The sequence below is a fragment of the Phyllopteryx taeniolatus genome, chromosome 4 (genome assembly GCF_024500385.1).
Source record: "Phyllopteryx taeniolatus isolate TA_2022b chromosome 4, UOR_Ptae_1.2, whole genome shotgun sequence".
NCBI classification, from domain to species: Eukaryota; Metazoa; Chordata; class Actinopteri; order Syngnathiformes; family Syngnathidae; genus Phyllopteryx; species Phyllopteryx taeniolatus.
Window position 1 is genome coordinate 9,244,461 of NC_084505.1, and position 22,566 is coordinate 9,267,026.

Consider the following 22,566-nt stretch of genomic DNA (forward strand, 5'->3'; position numbering starts at 1 on the left):
GCAGCTACAGGAAGACATCAGTGTTTTCATTTCAAACTAAAATTGTGAAAGTGCTACAGTTTATATGAAAGGACACCATTATGTACATTTATTTTTGGTCCATTCATTACTTTCCCCTTAACATTTTGACCAAATCTGCTAATTGTGCCAACGACAGTAATTTTTTCAATTAGAATACTTATATTTTGCGCTACACATGCAAAAATAACAAACTGTTGATAGCCTAGTATGTGTACCTGGTGTGGCCAAGTGAGTCCTTCCAGACTGGCATGGTTGCCACAGGCTTGATGGCACACTCCATGATGGCCAGAGCAAGGGCAAACTCTCTGGCCTTACTGCACATCTGTACTGCTTTGATCCAGTTTGTCCTGTAAAACAAACCGTTTCTAAACACCTCTTTACTTTTGGACCAACAGTGTGTTTTTTTTGTACAACAAAGTCAGTAATCACTGAAAGACGGCACCAGCACCAAGAGAACACGCTCAAGATAGGCAACACGGGTAGGGTATAAGGTGCTACATGATCGCTACGTGATGCTCCGCTTGGATCCATACCTGTGTGAGGCCCAGTTATGGTGCATGAATGGAGATGGAACATTGTTCTCCAGCTGGATGATGGTGAGCCTTATTGTAGAGATGGTGATGAGCTTGGAACCGTGGATAGACCCATTCCACTTGAATTCCCCTGCTGGAGTCATGGAGAACTTGTGGGAGAGATGTCGCCTTTTGTCGTGATCCTGGTGAACGTGTGTTGAAATCATAAGAGAAGCTATGGGAAGGTCGAAGGTTGTGTTTTGTGAGTACAGAGTGTGACTTGCCTCTCTGTGCTGGTGCTTGTTGAGGGCCAGGGTGTTTGTGCTGTACTGGTTATGATACACACGATATTTGCCCTCCTGACCGAGCTTAAAGTATTGGCAAAGCGTCCCTTTCATCACCACCTCCTTGCTGCGTGTGCTTACACGGGTGACATCACCTTGTGCATTTACTACTAGAATCTATAGACAGTGAAAGAAATGTTTTGAGATTGATAAGTGTTTTTAATATAATAAAGTGCTTGACACAGCATGCTCAAAATCATGTACAATTGCTTCAGGCATTGTATTAATAATTAATACATTTCGAGTTTACATTGCTGTTCTAGTCTTTTTGTTACGTTGCCTTTAAAATGTTTGTGCATTTATCTGTATGATAAAATAAATGTGTTTCTTATTTGATGGAATGCAACTTTGATTGTTGGTCGCGTTTATACGCATTTTGCTTAGATTCCTCATCCATCCATCCATCCATTTTCTGAGCCGCTTCTCCTCACTAGGGTCGCGGGCGTGCTGGAGCCTATCCCAGCTATCATCGGACAGGAGGCGGGGTACACCCTGGAACTGGTTGCCAGCCAATCGCAGGGCACATATAAACAAACAACCATTCGCACTCACAGTCACACCTACGGGCAATTTAGAGTCTCCAATAAATGCATGTTTTTGGGATGTGGGAGAAAACCAGAGTGCCCGGAGAAAACCCACGCAGGCACGGGGAAAACATGCAAACTCCACACAGGCGGGGCCTGGGATTGAACCCCGGTCCTCTGAACTGTGAGGCTGACGCTCTTAACCAGTCGGTCACCGTGCCGCCTCATTCCTCTTATCGGTCCGTTTTATTTTCTTCAGTGTGTTTTTCCAGCAGAATGGCACTTTTCATTTAAATGCCACCTCATCCTTTTTAAGATAATTGGACCCATTGGTAATTTTGTGCTATTGCGGTTGAAAGACTTGAAATGTGTTTAAATTTAGTTTATGTTTTGAATTGAACTGAATTTTGGCCTATTTTGCATCACAATTCCTCTAATTTACCTAACAAATGGCTCCACACAGAGTTTCTCAGCACGACTTGGCAGCCTGACTTGGTGAAGATAAGTGATGGCTGGACACAGAATTTTGGAAGACTACCCAGTACACACCCAAGAAACAGTATAGTAAATTGAATGGAAAAGCTACTAGCTATTTGAATAAATTGGACCTGTTAGTAAATTCCTACAGTACATTTTTCCCCTCAACATATTTTGATACAAGTACTTCTGCTCCTGATTCAACACCCGAAGACAGTGTCATTTATGTTTTCTCACTTCTTTTCCCTCCTTGAAGCCCCTGTTGGCTTCATGAATGGCAGCAGCCACCTGTTGGCTCTTCATCTGGCTCAACTTGCTCTCTGGGTTCCTCAAGCGGGTCACCATACGAGTTGCAGATGACTTCTTACCACCAAGACACTCACCATTAGTGGAATCTTTACCATCTCCTGCAAACACAATGTGAGTTTTAGTTAAAGACAGAAAGAGCAAGTAATTTACATCGCGATGTCCAAACTTTTTAACCTCTCATACACAATTTAATTCTCCCGAGAGCATGTTGGTAGAGCACATTGTATTGAAATGTTATTGTTTCTTACCTGTGTCCTCGACGCTTGCCAGAGATGACTGGGAGGACTTGTCAGCCAGGTCCGGAGGTTCAGGGCCCCTGGGTGGGACCATGATGCCCATGCTGCTACTACTGTTCTCCTCAATCATCTGGTTGGGATGGCTCAGACTTGGGAGACTATCGCCAGTGACAGTAACACAGTCTGATGATGGGTGTTCTACTTTGCGGGGGGGGGGGGGGGGGGGAGACAAAAAACACTAGTTGTGATTTAATCACATTAACACTGCTAATTTTGAGTGAAGCAATATTAACATGCCAGCCTTGATTGCCATGAGTGTACTTTAAAAAGGTAAGTGGAGTCGGAGCTGCGATCAATATATGGGGACCTCTTGCTTGAGCAGCTCGACGGGACAACACTCTTTGAGTTAGGGCTATGGCCTCCTCTTGTGGCCACACTGAGTAGATGCAAGCACTGACTGACAGGTCAACCCAAAGGAACCAATCATTATCTATAAAATAACAACGAGATAGAGTGTAGGGAACAGAACCGAGATGAAATTCCAAAGTTGTGTGTAATCAGATGCTCAGCCTATATTCAAGGACAAGGAACATTTCAAAGTTCAAGCACAAATTTCAAATGGAGCATAGTATTTATGTATTGCGATTCCCCAAGCCAAATTAATACAGCATTTATTATTAATAGGGCTGGGACTTTAACATGTTAATTTTGAGAATTTCATAACAAAAATATGTTAAAGTAACACATTTATCGCACTTTTGTATTCCTGCACTCCAGGCGACACAGAACCTTTCTCAGTGTCCTAATTCCAGTTTTGTACAATGTGAAGTCCCCATTTATGAATGTTGCATGAAGACAACAAAAACATTAGTTTTATTATTATTTTATTTTACCATGGTGAAGATGGGAAGAGAAATGCAGTAGGGGTTATTTTAAAGGAAGAGTTAGCTCAGAATGCCTTGGAGGTGAAAAGAGAATCAGATTGAGAGATGAGGCTGAAACTTCCATCCATCCATCCATTCTCTACCGCTTAACCGGGTCGGATAGCTTCAGCAGGGACGCCCAGACTACCCTCTCCCCAGCCACTTCATCCAGTTCTTCCGGGGGGATCCCGAGGCGTTCCCAGGCCAGCCGAAGGATGTAGTCTCTCCAGCGCGTCCTGGGTCGTCCCCGGGGTCTCCTCCCGGTGGGACATGCCCGGAACACCTCACCAGGGAGGCGTCCGGGAGGCATCCGAATCAGATGCCCCAGCCACCTCATCTGGCTCCTCTCAATGCGGAGGAGTAGCGGCTCTACTCTGAGATCCTCCCGGATGACCGAGCTTCTCACCCTATCTCTAAGGGAGAGCCCAGACACCCTGCGGAGGAAACTCATTTCGGCCGCTTGTATCCGGGATCTTGTTCTTTCGGTCACGACCCACAGCTCATGACCATAGGTGAGGGTAGGAACGAAGATCGACCGGTAAATGGAGAGCTTCGCCTTTCGGCTTAGCTCTTTCTTTACCACAACGGACCGATACAAAGTCCGCATCACTGCAGACGCTGCACCGATCCGCCTGTCGATCTCCCGTTCCATTCTTCCCTCACTCGTGAACAAGACCCCAAGATACTTGAATTCCTCCACTTGGGGCAGGATCTCATCCCCGACCTGGAGATGGCATTCCACCCTTTCCCGAATGAGGACCATGGTCTCAGATTTGGAGGTGCTGATTCTCATCCCAGCCGCTTCACACTCGGCTGCGAACTGCTCCAATGAGAGTTGGAGGTCACGGCTTGATGAAGCCAACAGAACCACATCATCTGCAAAAAGCAGAGATGCAATACTGAGGCCACCAAACCGGACCCCCTCTACGCCTTGGCTGCGCCTAGAAATTCTGTCCATAAAAGTTATGAACAGAATCGGCGACAAAGGGCAGCCTTGGCGGAGTCCAACCCTCACCGGGAACGAGTCCGACTTACTGCCGGATATGCGGACCAAACTCTGACTCCGGTCGTACAGGGACCGAACAGCCCGTATCAGGGGGTTCGGTACCCCATACTCCCGAAGCACTCTCCACAGGACTCCCCGAGGGACACGGTCGAACGCCTTCTCCAAGTCCACAAAACACATGTAGACTGGTTGGGCGAACTCCCATGCACCCTCGAGGACCCTGCCGAGGGTGTAGAGCTGGTCCACTGTTCCACGGCCAGGACGAAAACCACACTGCTCCTCCTGAATCTGAGATTCGACTTCCTGAGTGACCCTCCTCTCCAGCACCCCTGAATAGACCTTACCAGGGAGGCTGAGCAGTGTGATCCCCCTGTAGTTGGAACACACCCTCCGGTCCCCCTTCTTAAAAAGGGGGACCTCCACCCCAGTCTGCCAATCCAGAGGCACTGTCCCCGATGTCCACGCGATGTTGCAGAGGCGTGTCAACCAGGACAGCCCCACAACATCCAGAGCCTTTAGGAACTCCGGGCGAATCTCATCCACCCCCGGGGCCCTGCCACCGAGGAGCTTTTTAACTACCTCGGTGACCTCGAACCCAGAGATAGGAGAGCCCGCCTCAGAGAACCCACACTCTGCTTCCCCATGGGAAGGCGTGTCGGTGGAATTGAGGAGGTCTTCGAAGTATTCTCCCCACCGACTCACAACGTCCCGAGTCGAGGTCAGCAGCGCCCCATCCCCACTATACACTGTGTTGGTGGTGCACTGCTTTCCTCTCCTGAGACGTCGGATGGTGGACCAGAATTTCCTCGAAGCCGTCCGGAAGTCTTTCTCCATGGCCTCACCGAACTCCTCCCATGCCCGGGTTTTTGCTTCAGCGACCACCAGAGCTGCATTCCGCTTGGCCAGCCGGTACCCATCAGCTGCCTCAGGAGTCCCACAGGCCAAAAAGGCCCGATAGGACTCCTTCTTCAGCTTGACGGCATCCCTCACCGTTGGTGTCCACCAACGTGTTCGGGGATTGCCGCCACGACAGGCACCGACCACCTTACGGCCACAGCTCCGGGCGGCCGCCTCAGCAATGGAGGCGCGGAACATGGTCCACTCGGACTCGATGTCCCCCGCCTCCCCCGGAACATGAGCAAAGTTCTGTCGGAGGTGGGAGTTGAAACTCCTTCTGACAGGGGATTCTGCCAGACGTTCCCAGCAGACCCTCACAATACGTTTGGGCCTGCCACGTCGGACCGGCATCTTCCCCCACCATCGGAGCCAACTCACCACCAGGTGGTGATCAGTTGACAGCTCCGCCCCTCTCTTCACCCGAGTGTCCAAGACATGCGGCCGCAAGTCCGATGACACGACCACAAAGTCGATCATCGAACTGCGACCTAGGGTGTCCTGGTGCCAAGTGCACGTGTGGACACCCTTATGCTTGAACATGGTGTTCGTTATGGACAATCCGTGACGAGCACAGAAGTCCAATAACAGAACACCGCTTGGGTTCTGATCGGGGGGGCCGTTCCTCCCAATCGCGCCCTTCCAGGTCTCACTGTCATTGCCCACGTGAGCATTGAAGTCCCCCAACAGAACAATGGAGTCCCCAGCGGGAGCGCTCTCCAGCACCCCCTCCAAGGGCTCCAAAAAGGGTGGGTACTCTGACCTGCTGTTTGGTGCATAGGCACAAACAACAGTCAGGACCCGTCCCCCCACCCGAAGGCGGAGGGAGGCTACCCTCTCGTCCAACGTACCGGCGCCGAGCCGGGGGGCAATAAGTATACCCACACCTGCTCGGCGCCTCTCACCATGGGCAACTCCAGAGTGGAAGAGAGTCCAACCCCTCTCGAGAGGACTGGTACCAGAGCCCCAGGTGTGTGTGGAGGAGAGTCCGACTATATCGAGTCGGAACTTCTCGACCTCACACACCAGCTCGGGCTCCTTCCCTGCCAGAGAGGTGACATTCCACGTCCCTAGAGCCAGCTTCTGTAGCCGGGGATCGGATCGCCAAGGTCCCCGCCTTCGGCCACCGCCCAGCTCACACTGCACCCGACCCCTATGGCCCCTCCCACAGGTGGTGAGCCCATGGGAAGGGGGACCCACGTTACCCTTTCGGGCTGTGCCCGGCCGGGCCCCATGGGTGCAGGCCTTCGAGCCCCACCACCAGGTTAAGTCAACGTGATTATTGTCATGCTTTTTTTCCAAAGCTCAGAAGAGAAAGAAGGCTGGCTCAGAACCAGTTTTATAGGTTATAAAATTATGCTTTAATGTTACTTTTATTTCACATGAAGCAATGTTTTTCACAGAACCCTGAGAAACACTCCATCAGGAATAATTACCTCCAGTTTTGACAACACCACTTTTCTCTTCCTCTACATCTTCACTTGTCTCCTTGTTCTCCTCCTTGGTGGTCTCGTCATTGCCGCTGACAACCTGTTGTCCTTCACCTTCAATCAGTTTTGCGTCTTCATTACCATCCTTCTCCACATCCACATCGTCCTTCTCCTGCTCCAGACGAGCTTTATGGGCCTCCTCAGCCACCTGCCTTTTCACCTCCTTTAGTTCTTCCTCCTTCTTGGCTCGGATACGCTCCAGGATCTCCTCTGGATGAACGTGTGGGAAGATAACAGTATTTGTATATCAGCTGAAAGCATCAATTCAATCAATTAGATTTTTTTTTATCACAATCGTCCTCAGGGATGTGGTTAATGACACCTGCAGGAAATTAGTTTTCCATGTCTAATAATCTTTAAATCAGCGGCACGACTGGTTAGCGCTACACCGATCTGATCAGCTTGATCTGTATCGGCCGACAAGTAGCATTTTATGCTGATCGGCTTTAACGTCATAATTTGCTGATGCGATCAATGACGTCGTTGATTGGCTCCGCAAAAGACATTTACTCTGCGTCCATAATGTACAGTATATTTGAATAGAAAAGCTAGTTTATTTTTAGCCTTGTCGCATGTCTTTTGATGTAGTACTGTAAATATCTGACGGCCAATAAAGTTATTTAAATAAACGTCTGCGGCGTGGGACAGACAACGCATAATGCCTGGTTCAGACTACAAGACAAATTTGGTCTTTCACGATTGCACTATTTCAGACTACTACAATAAAATCTTGTATTCCGGATACCACCGCATCCGTCTTTTACGATCACTGGGCTTTATCTTGATACATTCATTACCATGGCGACAACAACAACAATGGATCGCGCCGAGTGTATGATAAGAACAAAATGGGGAAAAACGTGTGGTGATGGTCCGGTGCTCGGGAGAGGACTTTCATTCAAGGATTGCTGGAGGTATGTTCACGTACTTTTAATATGATACGGCTCGCAAGCAGGCAAACAAAACGCTATGTAGCCTAGCAAACTAGTGCCAGCACTAACGGTTGTACGTAAACATGCTGGCGTTCTGTCGAATCATGCTCTAATGTTTCGGTGTGTGTGAAGTCATTTTATTACAATAAAGTAATTTAATTACAGTAAGTTAGCACCCATTACACTGGAAAACACCATTTTTGTTGAGTTACGTCTGACAGCTGTTTTTAACAAATCTTTGGATTTTTCTATCACGTCAAGTTTTTGAACAAAGTGAGAACAAAGGAAATATACACCTCTGGAAATAAAACACTAATATGGAATAGTTACAAGCTTTGAAAACTAAAAAAACCCCAGCATAAAACGAAATAGAATTTACAACGCTATGCCCATGGTTGAGAAAAGCATGCACAAATCCTCTTAATTCCTACTATGCTAGCTTTCTGTTTGCAGATATTGATAGTACTGACCTATTGGAAGCTGCACACACCTCTCACCCCACTGTCTCAATTGTGACTGTACAAACAAGTTGCCACGTAGCTGTCGATGAGTCCAATCGTAATGAGCGGGCAAGTCTTACTACAGCTAATCAGTGGAATTTTGCTAATCTGGCGGGTAAGATGTGGAGAAAGAAACGAAGTGCTCGTAAAAAACTGACTGCAATTTTGGAATCAGCATACCAATTTTAGTTTTAATCAGCATAAAAATCTAACTCAACAGATTTTTTTTTCAAATTGTTCCCGTTTTATTTCTGCCATGTTGTAATGTTGGTTTGACTGTTTAGAATACATGACCTGACTGGAGAATACTTTTGAAGATACTCAGTATGCAGTACACAAGTAGTTACAGTAAATGAACAAGTCATTTAAATAGACACATTGCTACGGATCGGTTATCGTTTTTTTTAAACTCGCTAATCGGTGATCGGCCTAAAAAAATCCTTATTGTGTAAAGCCTAGTTAGCACATCTGCCTCACAATTCTGAGGAACCGGGTTCAAATCCGGCCTCGCCTGTGTCGAGTTTGCATGTTCTCCCCATGCCTGCGTGGGTTTTCTTACATGGGAGTGCTGTCAAAGACAAAAGGTAAGCAGCGCTGCAATGTTAGCACAGCTTTTGAAGTGTTGAAGTGCTCCCTCCGCGAGTGAAAATGTTCTGTTTTCTTATATCTTTTTCTGCTCGCCTTTGTCTTCAGACTAGTCTATCCTGTTTGAGACCGAGTCATTGTCCTGTTTGAGACCAAGTCATCGGCCAAACCCTGGTCATAATGGTAGGGAAAGCCCATTAGCCTCCGTAGAAGAGAAGGTGGGTGAACAGCGGCTCATTTACATGAGACAGAATCAATCTCGATGTTAAGTGAACTTTAATTCTTAATCTTTTGTGTATTTTGACCAAAGAATGTCAGAGACCCTTTATTAAGACACACATGTGAATTGTTTCAAATTCTGAAAAAAATAAATTTCATATTATGTCTCCTTTAAAGAGAGAATAAAGACTGAGCTCATTACCATTTGCAACATTGAGGAAACACCTGTTGTTCCCACGAGCCTTGTTGGTTAGGTCCTCTGTGATATCCATGTGTGTGTGAACCTCATCCCGAATTTCTTCAAGGGCAGCATAGAGGTCTGCTTCCCAGTAATCCTTATCCAAGTGCTCTATGAGCTCAGCTAGCTGGACCTGGAACAAACAGAGGGAGAGACTCCATGTCAAAGCCAAGATACATCACTAAAGATTTTAAAAGCAGTAAGGCAGTAATTATACTGTAATAATATACAATAACTGAATAGCAGACATCTGCCGTGCGTAATGGATGACTTACCTTGGTGCTGTAGTACCAGATTGTTTTATCCTCCTGCTCCCCATCTTCTTCTCTGTAGGGGAGAAGGGGGAGGACACACAGCAGATTATTTTGACATGGGACGACATGGGACGATATGGCACAAATCATATCAATAATCAAATCAAATCAGGTCAAATCAATAATAAACTTGTGGTTGAGCCTACTTTTTGATGCCTGCGCATACTGAATCTTTACCCAGTATTGTAATAACCAAATCAAACTGTCATGAACCCCAATGGTTTACATATATAAAACAAAACAAATTTCCCCAAACACGCTCAATGTTTAAGTTTTAAATTCCTTTAAAAAGCAATACAGGCAATCATACTTATGACGGGATTCCTGATCCAACTTGATTTAACTTCATGACATCTACAACCCCAATTCCAATGAAGTCGGGACGTTGTATTAAACATAAATAAAAACAGAATACAATGATTTCCAAATCATGTTCAACCTATATTTAATTGAATACACTACAAAGACAAGATATTTAATGTTCAAACTGATAAACGTACTTGTTTTTAGCAAATAGTCATTAACTTAGAATTTTATGGCTGCAACACATTCCAAAAAAGGTGGGACAGGTGGCAAAAAAGACTGAAAAAGTTGAGAGTGCTCATCAAAGACCTGTTTGGAACATCCCACAGTTGAACAGGCTAATTGGGAACAGGTGATTGCCATGATTGGGTAGAAAAGGAGCTTCCCTGAATTGTTCAGTCATTCACAAGCAAAGATGGGGCGAGGTTCACCTCTTTGTGAACAAGTGCGTGAGAAAATAGTCGAACAGTTTAAGGACAATGTTCCTCAATGTACAATTGCAAGGAATTCAGGGATTTCATCATCTACGGTCCATAATATCATCAAAAGGTTCAGATAATCTGGAGAAATCACTGCATGTAAGCGGCAAGGCCGAAAACCAACATTGAATGCCCGTGATCTTTGATCCCTCAGGCGGCGCTGCATCAAAAAACGACATCAATATGTAAATGATGTCACCATATGGGCTCAGGAACACTTCAGAAAACCAATGTCAGTAAATACAGTTCAGCGCTACAGCCGTAAGTGTAACTTGAAACTCTACTATGCAAAGCAAAAGCCATTTATCAACAACACCCAGATACGCCGCCGGCTTCTCTGGGCCCGAGCTCAGCTAAGATGGACTGATGAAAAGTGGAAAAGTGTTCTGTGGTCCGACGAGTCGACATTTCAAATTGTTTTGGGAAATTGTGGACATCGTGTCCTCCGGGCCAAAGAGGAAAAGAACCATCCGGACTGTTATGGACGCAAAGTTCAAAAGGCAGCATCTGTGATGGTATGGGGCTGTGTTAGTGCCAATGGCATGGGTAACTTACACATTTGTGAAGGCACCATTAATGGTGAAAGGTACATACAGATTTTGGAGAAACATATGCTGCCATCTAAGCATCGTATTTTTCATGGATGCCCCTGCTTATTTCAGCAAGACAATGCCAAACCACATTCTGCACGTGTTACAACAGCGTGCCTTCGTCGTAAAAGAGTGCGGGTACTAGACTGGCCTGCCCGCAGTCCAGACCTGTCTCCCATTGAAAATGTGTGGCGCATTATGAAGCGTAAAATATGATAACGGAGACCCCGGACTGTTGAACAGCTAAAGCTGTACATCAAGCAAGAATGGGAAATAATTCCACCTAAAAAACTTCAACAATTAGTGTCATCAGTTCCCAGACATTTATTGACTGTTGTTAAAAGAAAAGGTGATGTAACACAGTAGTAAACATCAGAATCAGAATCAGACCTGTCCCTGTCCCCTGTAAACATGACCCTGTCCCAGCTTTTTTGGGACGTGTTGCAGCCATAAAATTCTAAGTTAATGACTATTTGCTAAAAACAAGTACGTTTATCAGTTTGAACATTAAATATATTGTCTTTGTAGTGTATTCAATTAAATATAGGTTGAACATGATGTGCAAATCATTGTATTCTGTTTTTATTTATGTTTCACTCAATGTCCCAACTTTAATGGAATTGGGGTTGTACTTGATTGATTTTGAAATGAGCAGCAGCATAACAGCTCCCCTTAAAATAGGTGTACTTGTGGGTCTCTAGATTTCCTAACTAGAGCTGAGATAAAGATTCTGCAATACCCATCTATATTTCAGAAATATAGATAACAGCAACCTTTTCCTTAGTATGGTCCATTCTCTTTAGTCGTATGTCCAACCATAATCTCTATTCTATACTCACACGCCTGCGCCAAAATTAACCAAACTTTCTTCTGTGCGTCTTATCTGCATTCGCACACAGCCCACAAGGGATGAAGAATAGTAACACGGCACCTGCTGGAGGATACTTTGCTGAGCAGCTCCAAGCACAGGAAGAGCATGAGGGAAGGGAAAGAAACAATGCTAAAATGTTGAGCCACTGGGCCTCTTAAATTTTGTATAGCTCAGGTGATCCATACCCAATGATTTATGAAGCGGGCCCTTGGCTGCTGCAGCACCAGCACACACTCACCATCTGTGTCTGTTTAATGTCAAGATGATAACCCGCTGGCTAAGTGGACAGATCAGATTGGGATCTACCTTTAAATCAGAACCATAGTGAATTGTATCAATGATAGGAACTTTATACTGTAAATACAGTATGTAGTCTGCAGTCAATTTGCATTGTATATCAACAAACAACTATGCAAGCCTCCTCCAGAAAAGCACACAAAAAGGAAACTAGAAATGGGTGATTGTAGAAAATAATGTATTTCAATGGACATGGCCATTCTATAATTGTTTATATTAGTGCATTGTGTTTTTATTAAGTTGCTCAACAACAATCTGGTTATGATAATAAGCTCAGCTCAAATGTTACTAACGTCATCGTTTGAATGACAATAATCTACAAGGGGGAAAAGACTAACAATTAAAATTTAAGAAAGCAATATCTGTCTATGTTGAAATCTCAAGTACTACACACACAAATTCAATGTGATACAAATAACACTTGACCTGTTTTCTGCACACAAAAAGATCTGAGGTTAATGAATCAATGTATCCTGCAGTGGGATACAACAATGTCATGCAATTGCAGCGCAAATAACGCAAACAGTCCCACAAAATTGGAAGATGTTCCACTGAAGATTTACAATCCACTAATTAGTACAACTAACCAAATTATTTACAACTAATGCAACTAATTGTCTTGACACACGAATAAACTCCAATAGCACTGTAAAGGAAAAATACATCAGCATCAAAATGTATCCATCACACCCATCTCCTTCATATGCACACATATTGTTATACAGAATCCATCCATCTTTTATCTTAAGCGCATGTCTTCATTAGGGTCAAGTTTGCGTCAATTTTGAACGTGTTGGGGGGGTGAGAAAAAAAAAAAAGGAACAAACAATAAGGATCCGGGTTTGCTTCGATTCAACTTTTGCCAATTACCATGTCTACACAGACAAAGAAAAAAATGATTTTTTTAGCAAGAACATTTGGTATTTTTTCATTGCGTTAGTGATAGTAAGATAAAATGACTTTGGGCGATTATGCTATTATACTGGCAATATAAAAAAGTCTACACACCCCAATTCAAATGCCTGACTTTCATGATATAAAAAAAAACCCAACTAAGATTAATCATTTCATAACTTTTCCCTCCATTAATGTGATCTATAACCTGTACAACTCAGTTAAAAAAAAAATTTGAGAGGGGAAATAAAAATAACCAACTGCGACAATGTGGTTGCAAAGTGTGCACACCACACCATCTTATAAATGGGGATGTGGCTGTGTTCAGAATTAATTCACTTTCAAGCTCATGTGGGTCTTGTCATGTGGGTGTCAGCTAGGCTTTACACGATCAGGAATTTTGGGGCCGATCAGCGAGTTTAAAAAACCGATAACCGATCACAAGATGGAGGAATGTGTCTATTTAAATTACCTGTTCATCTACTTTATAAACTTGTGTACTTAATTGCTCAAAAAATTATATTTACAATAAATAATGTATCTTTGTGCCTCTATCTATGCCAGTGAGGCATAGTGACAGACAGAACAAATGAATGGTCTTCTATTAGATGGCAGGAAGTAAATACAGTAATTAATGTATCCACTTTTTGTGACATTTTTGTTTGTTGGTGTGCCGTGAGATTTTTCAATTGTAAAATATGTTCCTTGGCTCCATAAAGGTTGAAAATCACTGGTCTTGTCAGATCGTGTATTCTAATCAGTCAGGTCAAACCAACATTACAACATGACAGAAATAATGGGTGCTAACTTACTGTAATTAAATTACTTTATTTTTAATTAAATGACTTCACCCACACCGAAACTTTAGAGCATGATTCGACAGAAAGGCGGCATGTTTACGTACAATCGTTAGTGCTAACAATAGCTTGCTAGGCTACATCACGTTTTTGTTGCCTGCTTGCGAGCTGTATCGTATTAAAAGTACGTGAACATACCTCAAGCAAGCCTTAAATGAACGTCCTCTCCTGTCCTGAGCACCGGTGACCACCAACACTCGTTTTTCCCCATTTTGTTTGTCTTGTCAGGTTGACAAGATGAAGCCCAATTATCGTAAAAAAGGTGATGCGGTGGTATCGGAATACAAGATTTTATGGCAGTAGTCTGATAGTGCAATCTTGAAAGAGCAAATTTCTCTTGTAGTCTGATCCGCCCAGGCATTACGTGTTGTCTGTCTCAGATGTGTTGTCTGTTCCACACCACCGACATGTTTTTTTGGGCTATTTTTTTAAATTAACCTTATTGGCCGTCCGATATTTACAGGACTACGCCAAAAGACACGCGACAAGGCTAAAAATAAACTAGCTTTTGGATTCAAATATACTGTGAACGATGGCGAAGCGGGGTAAATGTCTTTTGCGGAGCCGATCGATGAAGTCATTGATCGGATTGGCGAATTATGACATTATAGCCGATCAGCATAAAATTCTAATTATCGGCCGATACCTATAAGCCCGATAAAATCGGCGTAAGGTCATAGTCAGCACACACCTGTCACCATTTAAAGTACTTCTGATTAAACCCAAATAAAGTTCAGATGTTCTAGTATGCTTTTCCTATCATTTTTGTTGTCACATCATGCAGCACAAGCCATAGTATCGCTTTAAGAAAGTCATATGACCGCTGTATTGCTCGTACCTGTCACCACATGACGCCGCGCCAAACTGTTTATAAGGAACGCATCTGTCAACGCGATATGTCTCCGCCAAAAGAATCATGGATTTTTTTTCAGCATATTTCTTCCCTTCAATCCATTGTGATAGAGACCAAAAGGAAATTTTCTGCCGTGAGGGACCATTTTTGTCTCATAACCCCCAACAGTATTGGCAAATAAGGTATGTTTTGTCTTGTTTGTTTGTTTCATCCTGTTCCTCTCGTTTTCCGCTTGATCCATCAGAATTAAAATCCCTTTCAAAGTAACTATAGTTTAAATGATTCATTTTATTTTCTGAAGGTTAGATGACGCATTTGTGCGACTGAACTATCCAATAAGTAAATAAAAGCGCCTCCTCGCACAAAGTAATCGTGGCATGGAAGTCACAAAATAAAACTGCCAACCTATATAAATTCACTTCCAGAACAAATCATGTGAATTTCCATATTTTTTAAATTATGTCAAGAACATTACCATGGGACAGTTATTGAAGTATACTATGTAAAGGGATAAAATGATTCTATGATTATTACTTATTCTGGACACTGTTCAATTGCACAACATAATCATTACTCTATATATTGTTGTTTGAATGTATTTATTGCATCAACCTTGTAATGGCGGACCCAGTTGTGTCACAAATCCAAAAGTCATTCTTATCGTTGTGCACGTCTGATCTGCAACTACAGGAAATGTTTGGTTGAGGTTATTGCTGCCAAAGAAGGGTCAACAAGTTGTCAAATCCAAGGGTGGACTTAGTGTTTGCTCCCTGATCTGTGAATATTTACATTATGCACTATAAAAATGTGAAAATATATAATTGTTTGTGTGGTATTAGTTCAGGGAGACTCTGTTTGTTCATTCTTGTGATTTAGATGGTCAAACTATAATTTTCCAAAGGATTCATACTTTTTCTCCCACTGTATTGTGTTTTTAAAAAAACATTTTTTACATGTAACTGTGGCTAAAAAGCAAACTGTGGAGAGTCTTTCTGCTGCTGAAATGCTTGAGTGCTATCAATAAAGGGAATTATCATTGCCAACAGCCTCTCAAATATACTCAGTCTATCCTATGTTCTCGCCCGTGTGCCCTCTCTGTATTTTTTGCTGACAGTGAACTATTGTTACAGCAGCCATGACAATTGAGTTCTTCCTTGAAAATCATGTCGTGTTGTTTGTAGTGCAATTAAATAATACAGTGGCTCTCAAAAAGTTGTTTCCTGAAAAAATAAAACACCAAGGGTCATAGTTTTTTGTTGCACAGAGTAGGTACTGTGCAAGGTTCAGCAAGGCTCGAAATATTTTGTTTTACTTTGAGGAGCAGTTTTGCTAATTATTTTTATCATTTGAGGAGCAACTTTCTAATTTTGAGGAGCAATTTTTTGCAGGTTAAATGCAAAGGGACCTGCAGCAAGGGTTTTATTAATAAAAGTATGACAATATACGGGGGACCTTAAAGTAGGGCTCCAGCTCTCGAATATTTTAGCAATCAAGTGTATTTTTGCTTGGTAAAGAGGAATTATGAGGAGCAGTTTTGCTAATTATTTTTTTCCTTTGAGGAGCAACTTTCTAATTTTGAGGAGCAATTTTTTGCAGATTAAATACAAAGGGACCTGCAGCAAGGGTTTTATTAATAAAAGTATAACCAATATAACGGGGGACCTGAAAGTACATCGGTGACGTAAGCGCGTTGTGTCACATATGCCCCTGCGTGTGTCCATCTCCGTGGAGACTGTGATTCGTAGTTTTGCTTTTCAATGTGTTTTTTTGAGTCGAAAAATGCAAATTTTAACTCACAAACGGCGATGCGAGACCGCTTAATTCGAGCCTTGCTCAGTGACGACAATAATTTGTTCGCAATTGTCCAGTTCTTTCTAGTTCAGCCGCATTGCTCAGTGTGGTGGTTAGCAGGTGGACTTTGTAATGTGGGACGAAGCCAGATTCCCAGACAAAACCCACTCAAGCACAGGGAGAACATGCTAACGCCACATAAAAAGGCAAGACTCAAGATTCGAACCCCAAACCTTAGAACTGTGAGGCAGCCGTGCTCACCACAATCCACCGTGCAGTCTGTCATTACAATGAATAATCAAGAAAATATCAAAATAAATGTTAAAAAAATACCCTCTCTCTCTATGGTTAAATATTAAGAGTGTAAAATGAAATTCTGGAGTCTTCACAAAACTTTCCCAGATCGTCTAGACAGACTGAAATTGGTTTGTTGTGTGTGATCCTGCGAAGAAACAAATTTCGACGGTCAAGGTAAATATTGTGGACTTACACGACAATGCGGCGGGTCAGAAACCAGTATTTGCGACTGTGCCGGTCATATCCGACTGGCAGCTGGCGAAGGAAGGGTCTGGTCTTCTGTATTTCGGGGATGCAATCGGCCACACCGGGCACCTTGTGCGCCACACACACCTCGCACTGCCACTCGTCCTCCGGCACTTCCTGCAGTGGAGGCTTCACACACTCCAGATGGTAAACGGCTGCACATGTCTCGCAGCACAACAAGTCGCCGAGGCGGTGGCACACCCGGCAGTGGTCGTCGTAGGCTACTACGCCTTCTGACATGAGCTCTTCCCTGGCAATGTTGGTCGCCAGGAATTGGTCCACTAGAAACTGAAGAACTTTGATTTTACTCTCCAAGGGTTCAAACGGGTAATCCTCTCCTTCCTGGAACGGGAGAATGTGTCGGTATTCCGGGTCACTCTCACAGTATGCCCGCAAAACCTCTGGCCAGGTCATACCATCCACAAAATAAAGTGTGGAATTGACAGAATCCTTCACATCGGCAGGCCCAAAGGTGGTGTTGGAAGTGTCCTCCTCTCGGAGTATAGCCTTGAGCAGGGAGATGTGGGTCTCTGCCAGGAGCATACACTGCTCCTGGCTGGCAACCGCCGCGCAAAAATCCTCAAAACGGAAAGGGGAGAGCCGCAGCACCGTGCCGAAGTTGCGGAGAACCTCGTACACAGCAGACACGTTGAGGAGCTGTGAGCTAGGAACCAGGAGGTCCTCGGAGGACTTGGGAAGCTCCAAGAGGGGAATGTCTTGTGCCTCAAAGACAGGAGACTGTGGTTGCACCACCCGACTCCTTCGTCGACCTATCGGCGACAACAAAACACAGCCAGGAATGAGAGGAAGAAAGACATGGTTGCAGATGACCACAATGTATGAAATTAACAGTATTTCTCTAGATTGGGTTAGGGTCTCTCCTGTGATTTTTACATGTTCCTTGGTAACATGGTGATATTGAAAGGGCTTTGTGTGGAAGGATCAAATGTGGTCATCACACATGTTCCTGACAAGCCTTCAATGCACTCATGACCAAATGTTAAGCGTTTTTTTTTTGTTCTACATCTTCAAGGTCAGCATTTGTTTTTTTTTTTTGTCACTTTAAGTTATGTTTCAAATAAACACACTTTCTTTTCAAATTAGTTTTCATTTTGCATTGCAGCACTGAGTCTTCCACAAATAATGTGGAGAGGGATCAGCTTGCTATGAAACGGGTCAAACAGGGTTGACTTTGAGTTCATTATTCTGCACCACGACAGCGAATTTGTGCGCGATACGTGTGGTGTGAAAAGTGCCAAACTATACGGTATGCGGCATGCGCTATGAAGCCGTGACAGTGAATACTTATTCTGTGTCAATTCGTCTGTGACAATTCTTCATGTCTTCAGACAAAGTGGCATGGCCAATTTCAGATTCATTCCTCCAAAGGTGACATAACCCAAATTTGTAGGCTAAGTGGGAGTGCACCGTAGTCTATCACTGACCTACACTAATGCAGTAGTAAAGTCATAATTTCAGTAAATATAGTGTTACCTTGACTTTAATTTGTTCTGTGACTGAATTCGTAACTAAATTTACTCATATCTCAAATTGGGGGCGAGATGTGGGTTAACTGGGCGGATCTTGTGGCGTTTGCTGCTGCAATCTAGCGGCAGCCTATCTGAAACTTGCTCGTACCTCAAATTTTGGTGCAATTGAAAGTCAAGGTACCACTGTATATGTATGAAATCACTTGCAGGCCATAAGTATAAAACAGTCAAATAAAAAACAGGAAATACTGCGATAACTGAGGGTGTCTTCTTCTGCCGCATGAAATATTTTTGCATTGCTGCGCAAACAAGTTGACTACAGGCCATTTGTAACCTCAAAATTTGTGGACCGTGGTACAGTATCCCCCTTTTCCTTGTATAGGCTCACATTTATCCTAATATTTAGGTCATCTGCTAGTGTGACTGGGCTGTAGTTAAAAAGCACGACTGTGTGATAGCGTCACTTGCAAAAGGAAATAACAACAAGAGAAATAATTAGTTTTATAAAACAAACGTGGTCAGTTTTAAAATTGTAAAACCTTATTTGGGAATTTGAAGGTTCTGGTAAGAAGTTCAATCCATCTCTCAACTTTCTATATTGCTTATCTTAATTAGCCTGTCCCAACTGACACCTTAGCTGAGAAACGGCCGAAGAAGTTCAGTGAAGAACAAAATTTTTTTTGTTTTGAGTGATGGATATGTTTTGGTATGTTGTCGTAAATTGTCCCAAAATATTACAAACATGATCTAACACTGTGATGCACTAACAAATGAGTATTCCCCCCCCCCCCCCCCCCCCAGCAAAAACCTCCATAGATAGAAGTGGATCTGATATGTCTACCTGATTAATGCACGGGTGGTTGCTGTGGTAACGACATGTAACGAGTTGACGTTTGCAACAAGTGGCGAAAAAAAGGGCGCCTCGCTTCAAAACAAAGACTTGTCAAACTAATTCGGGAGCCTGCTGCAGGACACGCTGCTGAACCGTTTGCCCGCTTAAGAGTTCATAACTTTGAAACCGTTGTTATTATCATACATCTTTTGTAATGACGAGTAATACACGAGACAGCAATAGCTTAATAATAAGACAGCGCCGTTCTTATGTGTTTTTTACAAGTTGTATGAGAACTATAACTGGGTGAGGACTCTAAGTGCAGAAACGCAGTGACTAAAAAGTAACATTTCTAACTTCAATCCAGTTTGTTGTTGTTGTTTTTTTGCGCGTAAAACGCGCTGCGAAGTTAGGGTGGGGGGAAAAAAATCTGTTTAACGGAAGAAAATGTACGTCTTTTCTATACACTGACCGGTACAACGAGCGGATCGGACAAAAGTGTATTAACCACGCAAGTCGGCTGAAGCGTGGAGCATTACTTTGCAAAGCGGCGGCCAGCGGAGCGAGTGCACGGTAAACAAAGGCCCGTTTCTCCGTGGAAGCTCCATTTTGAATAATGCGCCTTGCTTTGGCTTTTGCTCTAAAAATAAAATGCACTCTTGAAGAGATGCAATTCCCACGCGGTGCATTTGCAAAGGGACGCACGCGTACCTGGGGGGCTCCCGAGCGTGCTGTGGCTCCTTGTACTACTCTCCGTGCAGTAGCTGGCATTATCCTCATCTTCATCTGCTCGTTCCTCCAGATAGTCCAAGTCGTTTGGCAGGGCCTCCTGCTCCTCCTCCTCCTCCTCCTCTTCTTCTTCTTCTTCTTCTTCTTCTTCAAGATCGGACGAAGGGTTGTCGTTCAGGAGTTCGTCTTCCTCCGATCGGTAGCTTAAATTGTCGTCCTCCTCGTCGCTGTTGTCGTCGTACACCACCTTGGTCGGAGGCCGCCTCCCTCCGCCTCTACTGCCGCGGCCGCCTCTCGATCCCCTGCCTCTCCCTCTGCCTCCTCTCCCCCGCGATGCCGCGCTCCCCTCAGAGTCGGCGGCGGCGGCTCCAACTTTCTTGCGGCCCCGGGACAAATGAAAGTTCTCTCGGCCCGAAATGTCCGTCTCCACCTCGGCGGCGGAGCCGGTGACACAACTGCCGTCGGTTAAGCCCCGACCACGACCCCGTCCCCTGGCACGTCCCCGTCCCCGCATCCCTCTGCCCCTTCCACTCCGGGAGCCGCGGGTTGGCCCGGGTGAGCCATCCCGCATCCCGGCCACCAGTTTGGGCGGCCTTCCTCTTCTGCCCCTCATTATTGGAGAGCGCCTCTTCTGTTCCGCTTCAATCTCGGAGCCGCGAGACGCCACGCGCAACGAAGAAAAACGAGGAAAGGAGACACAAACGGCTCATGCGAAAGTTCCCCAGAAGTTCCCACCAGCCCACGGTCTCAATTTTGGGGCGGAAAGCTTAAAGTGAATGGCCGGTGTCCCACTCTGGGTCGCCAACCGACGCCATTTTTCTTCTCGGCTCTCTCTCTGTTGAAAACACAGAAGGCCTCAAACCTGCGTCAAGCTAACTGTCGTTCACAGGGATTTCGCCGGAAGCACAGCTTCATGACCATCAAAGTAAAATAAAGACCGCATCGCGACGCGAATTACACACACTCACAGAACGTTACATGGACGCCATAAAATTCCAGAAGACATAACAATTTACTTAAATTCCACACAAACTGCACTCTTTACTCAATTATTATGCAGTCAAATCGACGAGTGCCTTTTAGGAAGCACTGTCTTTTTGAATCCTCACTAACTTGACACCACGAAACGCCAATGGTGTTTAATCACGTGACTCACTATTCGACAACAAACGCAATTTGCATGCTAGTTCACAAAACGAGATACACACGCAAACACTCTGTGCTGACAGTTCTTTATTGGAATTGTCTCATTGTGGTCTGGTGGACCTGATTTGCTCGGAAGCACAGTGAATGCAGTCGCTGCTCATTTGCTGATATGGCGCCATTGTGGTGAAGGCGAGCGAGGCAAGGAGATATCCGTTGTGCACAGCCACCTGAGCAAGTCGTCATAAAGTCAAAGCGACTTGGGAGCAAGGAAATTGTATGAACGTGTTCACGTTTTATCTAACCTGGATTTCGCCTTTCCTTGAGTAATACGGTAGTTTCAGTTAAAACATTTTTTTACTTAGGTATGACTATTATGATCTGTGGTCCTCGAAAGACGCAAGTTGTCGTGGCCGAGTGGTTAAGGCGATGGACTAGAAATCCATTGGGGTCTCCCCGCGCAGGTTCGAATCCTGCCGACAACGTCCTACTTTTGGCTTTCAACGTGACACTCAATCAGTCAACAAATCTGGGTTCGTTTGCACGTATCAAGAAAACTTGAAATCTGACGTTGTTTTCGTTTCAGTTCCAGTAGTTCAGAGAGCTCAGCCAATCTTAATTTATTTAAAAGGCTACTCAATGTTGTGCAAAAAAAAACTTAATTTAGGCCTATGCCAAAATATTGTTAATTTTATTCAACTATTTTATAATGCTCAAAATCTATAAACAGACTGTTGAAAAATATTGAAGTTTAAAATTTTGAAGTTGAATTTTGAATTGTTTCCAAGTTTAGGCCAAATTAAAAAGGTTTTATTGTCTTGCAAATGAAGTCAGCCCATGTGCCCTCCCTCTGAACAACTGTCGGTTGCTTTACTGTAAAAGCCTTCCTTTTCTTCAAAATCTTTAAAAGTCTCTCCATCCATTTTAAATAGATTATTGCCAGTAAAGAAATGCTTCCTTGTTCAGTCCTACTCCAAATGAATCTTTTGAGTCTTTTTAATGGCGATAATGATCTTTCCACATACAGTGTTGTAGCCGGCACAGTTAGCACAAGCTGGAATAACTGTCACCTCCGGTACAGTTTGGATCAAATGCTTTTCGGTAAAAAAAAGATGAGAAGCTGTCTGGGAGTTTTGCATTCATTGCCCACCATTTGTTAGCTTTGAAGTGCTGTTTATGCTTTTTGTTCTTTTGTGAAGGATTGTGCAAGTTGCAGTGAGTTTGCATGATTAAATCATGGACATTTATTACTTTTTTTTTGCTTTCTTTTTTACTCTTCACATGCAGGGTAGGCAATGCCTATAAGTAAATGAGGCATTAAACCCATAAAAACAGAATGGTCAAGGTTTCAACATCATAACATTAAAATT

General features: G+C 44.0%; 1 protein-coding gene and 1 non-coding gene across 5 annotated transcripts in view; one reads left to right on the top strand and one right to left on the bottom strand.

The window, feature by feature from the left end:
* Positions 1–20,931, bottom strand: part of LOC133477526 (nucleosome-remodeling factor subunit BPTF-like) — a 60,664-nt gene extending 39,733 nt beyond the window's left edge. For 2 of the 4 annotated variants that reach the window (XM_061772363.1, XM_061772365.1), the window contains exons 1-10: positions 20,036–20,930; positions 16,950–17,772; positions 9,486–9,537; positions 9,175–9,343; positions 6,683–6,946; positions 2,436–2,624; positions 2,116–2,285; positions 818–994; positions 555–736; positions 237–368 (exon numbers count right to left, since the gene is read on the bottom strand). In XM_061772363.1, coding sequence (XP_061628347.1) covers positions 237–368; positions 555–736; positions 818–994; positions 2,116–2,285; positions 2,436–2,624; positions 6,683–6,946; positions 9,175–9,343; positions 9,486–9,537; positions 16,950–17,772; positions 20,036–20,666 — 2,789 coding nt within the window. In that variant the 5' untranslated portion in view covers positions 20,667–20,930. Of the gene's footprint in view, positions 1–236; positions 369–554; positions 737–817; positions 995–2,115; positions 2,286–2,435; positions 2,625–6,682; positions 6,947–9,174; positions 9,344–9,485; positions 9,538–16,949; positions 17,773–20,035 lie in introns of all 4 variants that reach the window. The other 2 variants (XM_061772366.1, XM_061772364.1) reach the window with 2 other exon arrangements.
* A 668-nt stretch (positions 20,932–21,599) lies between these two features.
* On the top strand, positions 21,600–21,681 carry trnas-aga (transfer RNA serine (anticodon AGA)). Its single transcript has one exon. It is a non-coding gene; the product is annotated as a tRNA-Ser (tRNA).
* The last annotated feature ends 885 nt before the right edge of the window (positions 21,682–22,566 follow it).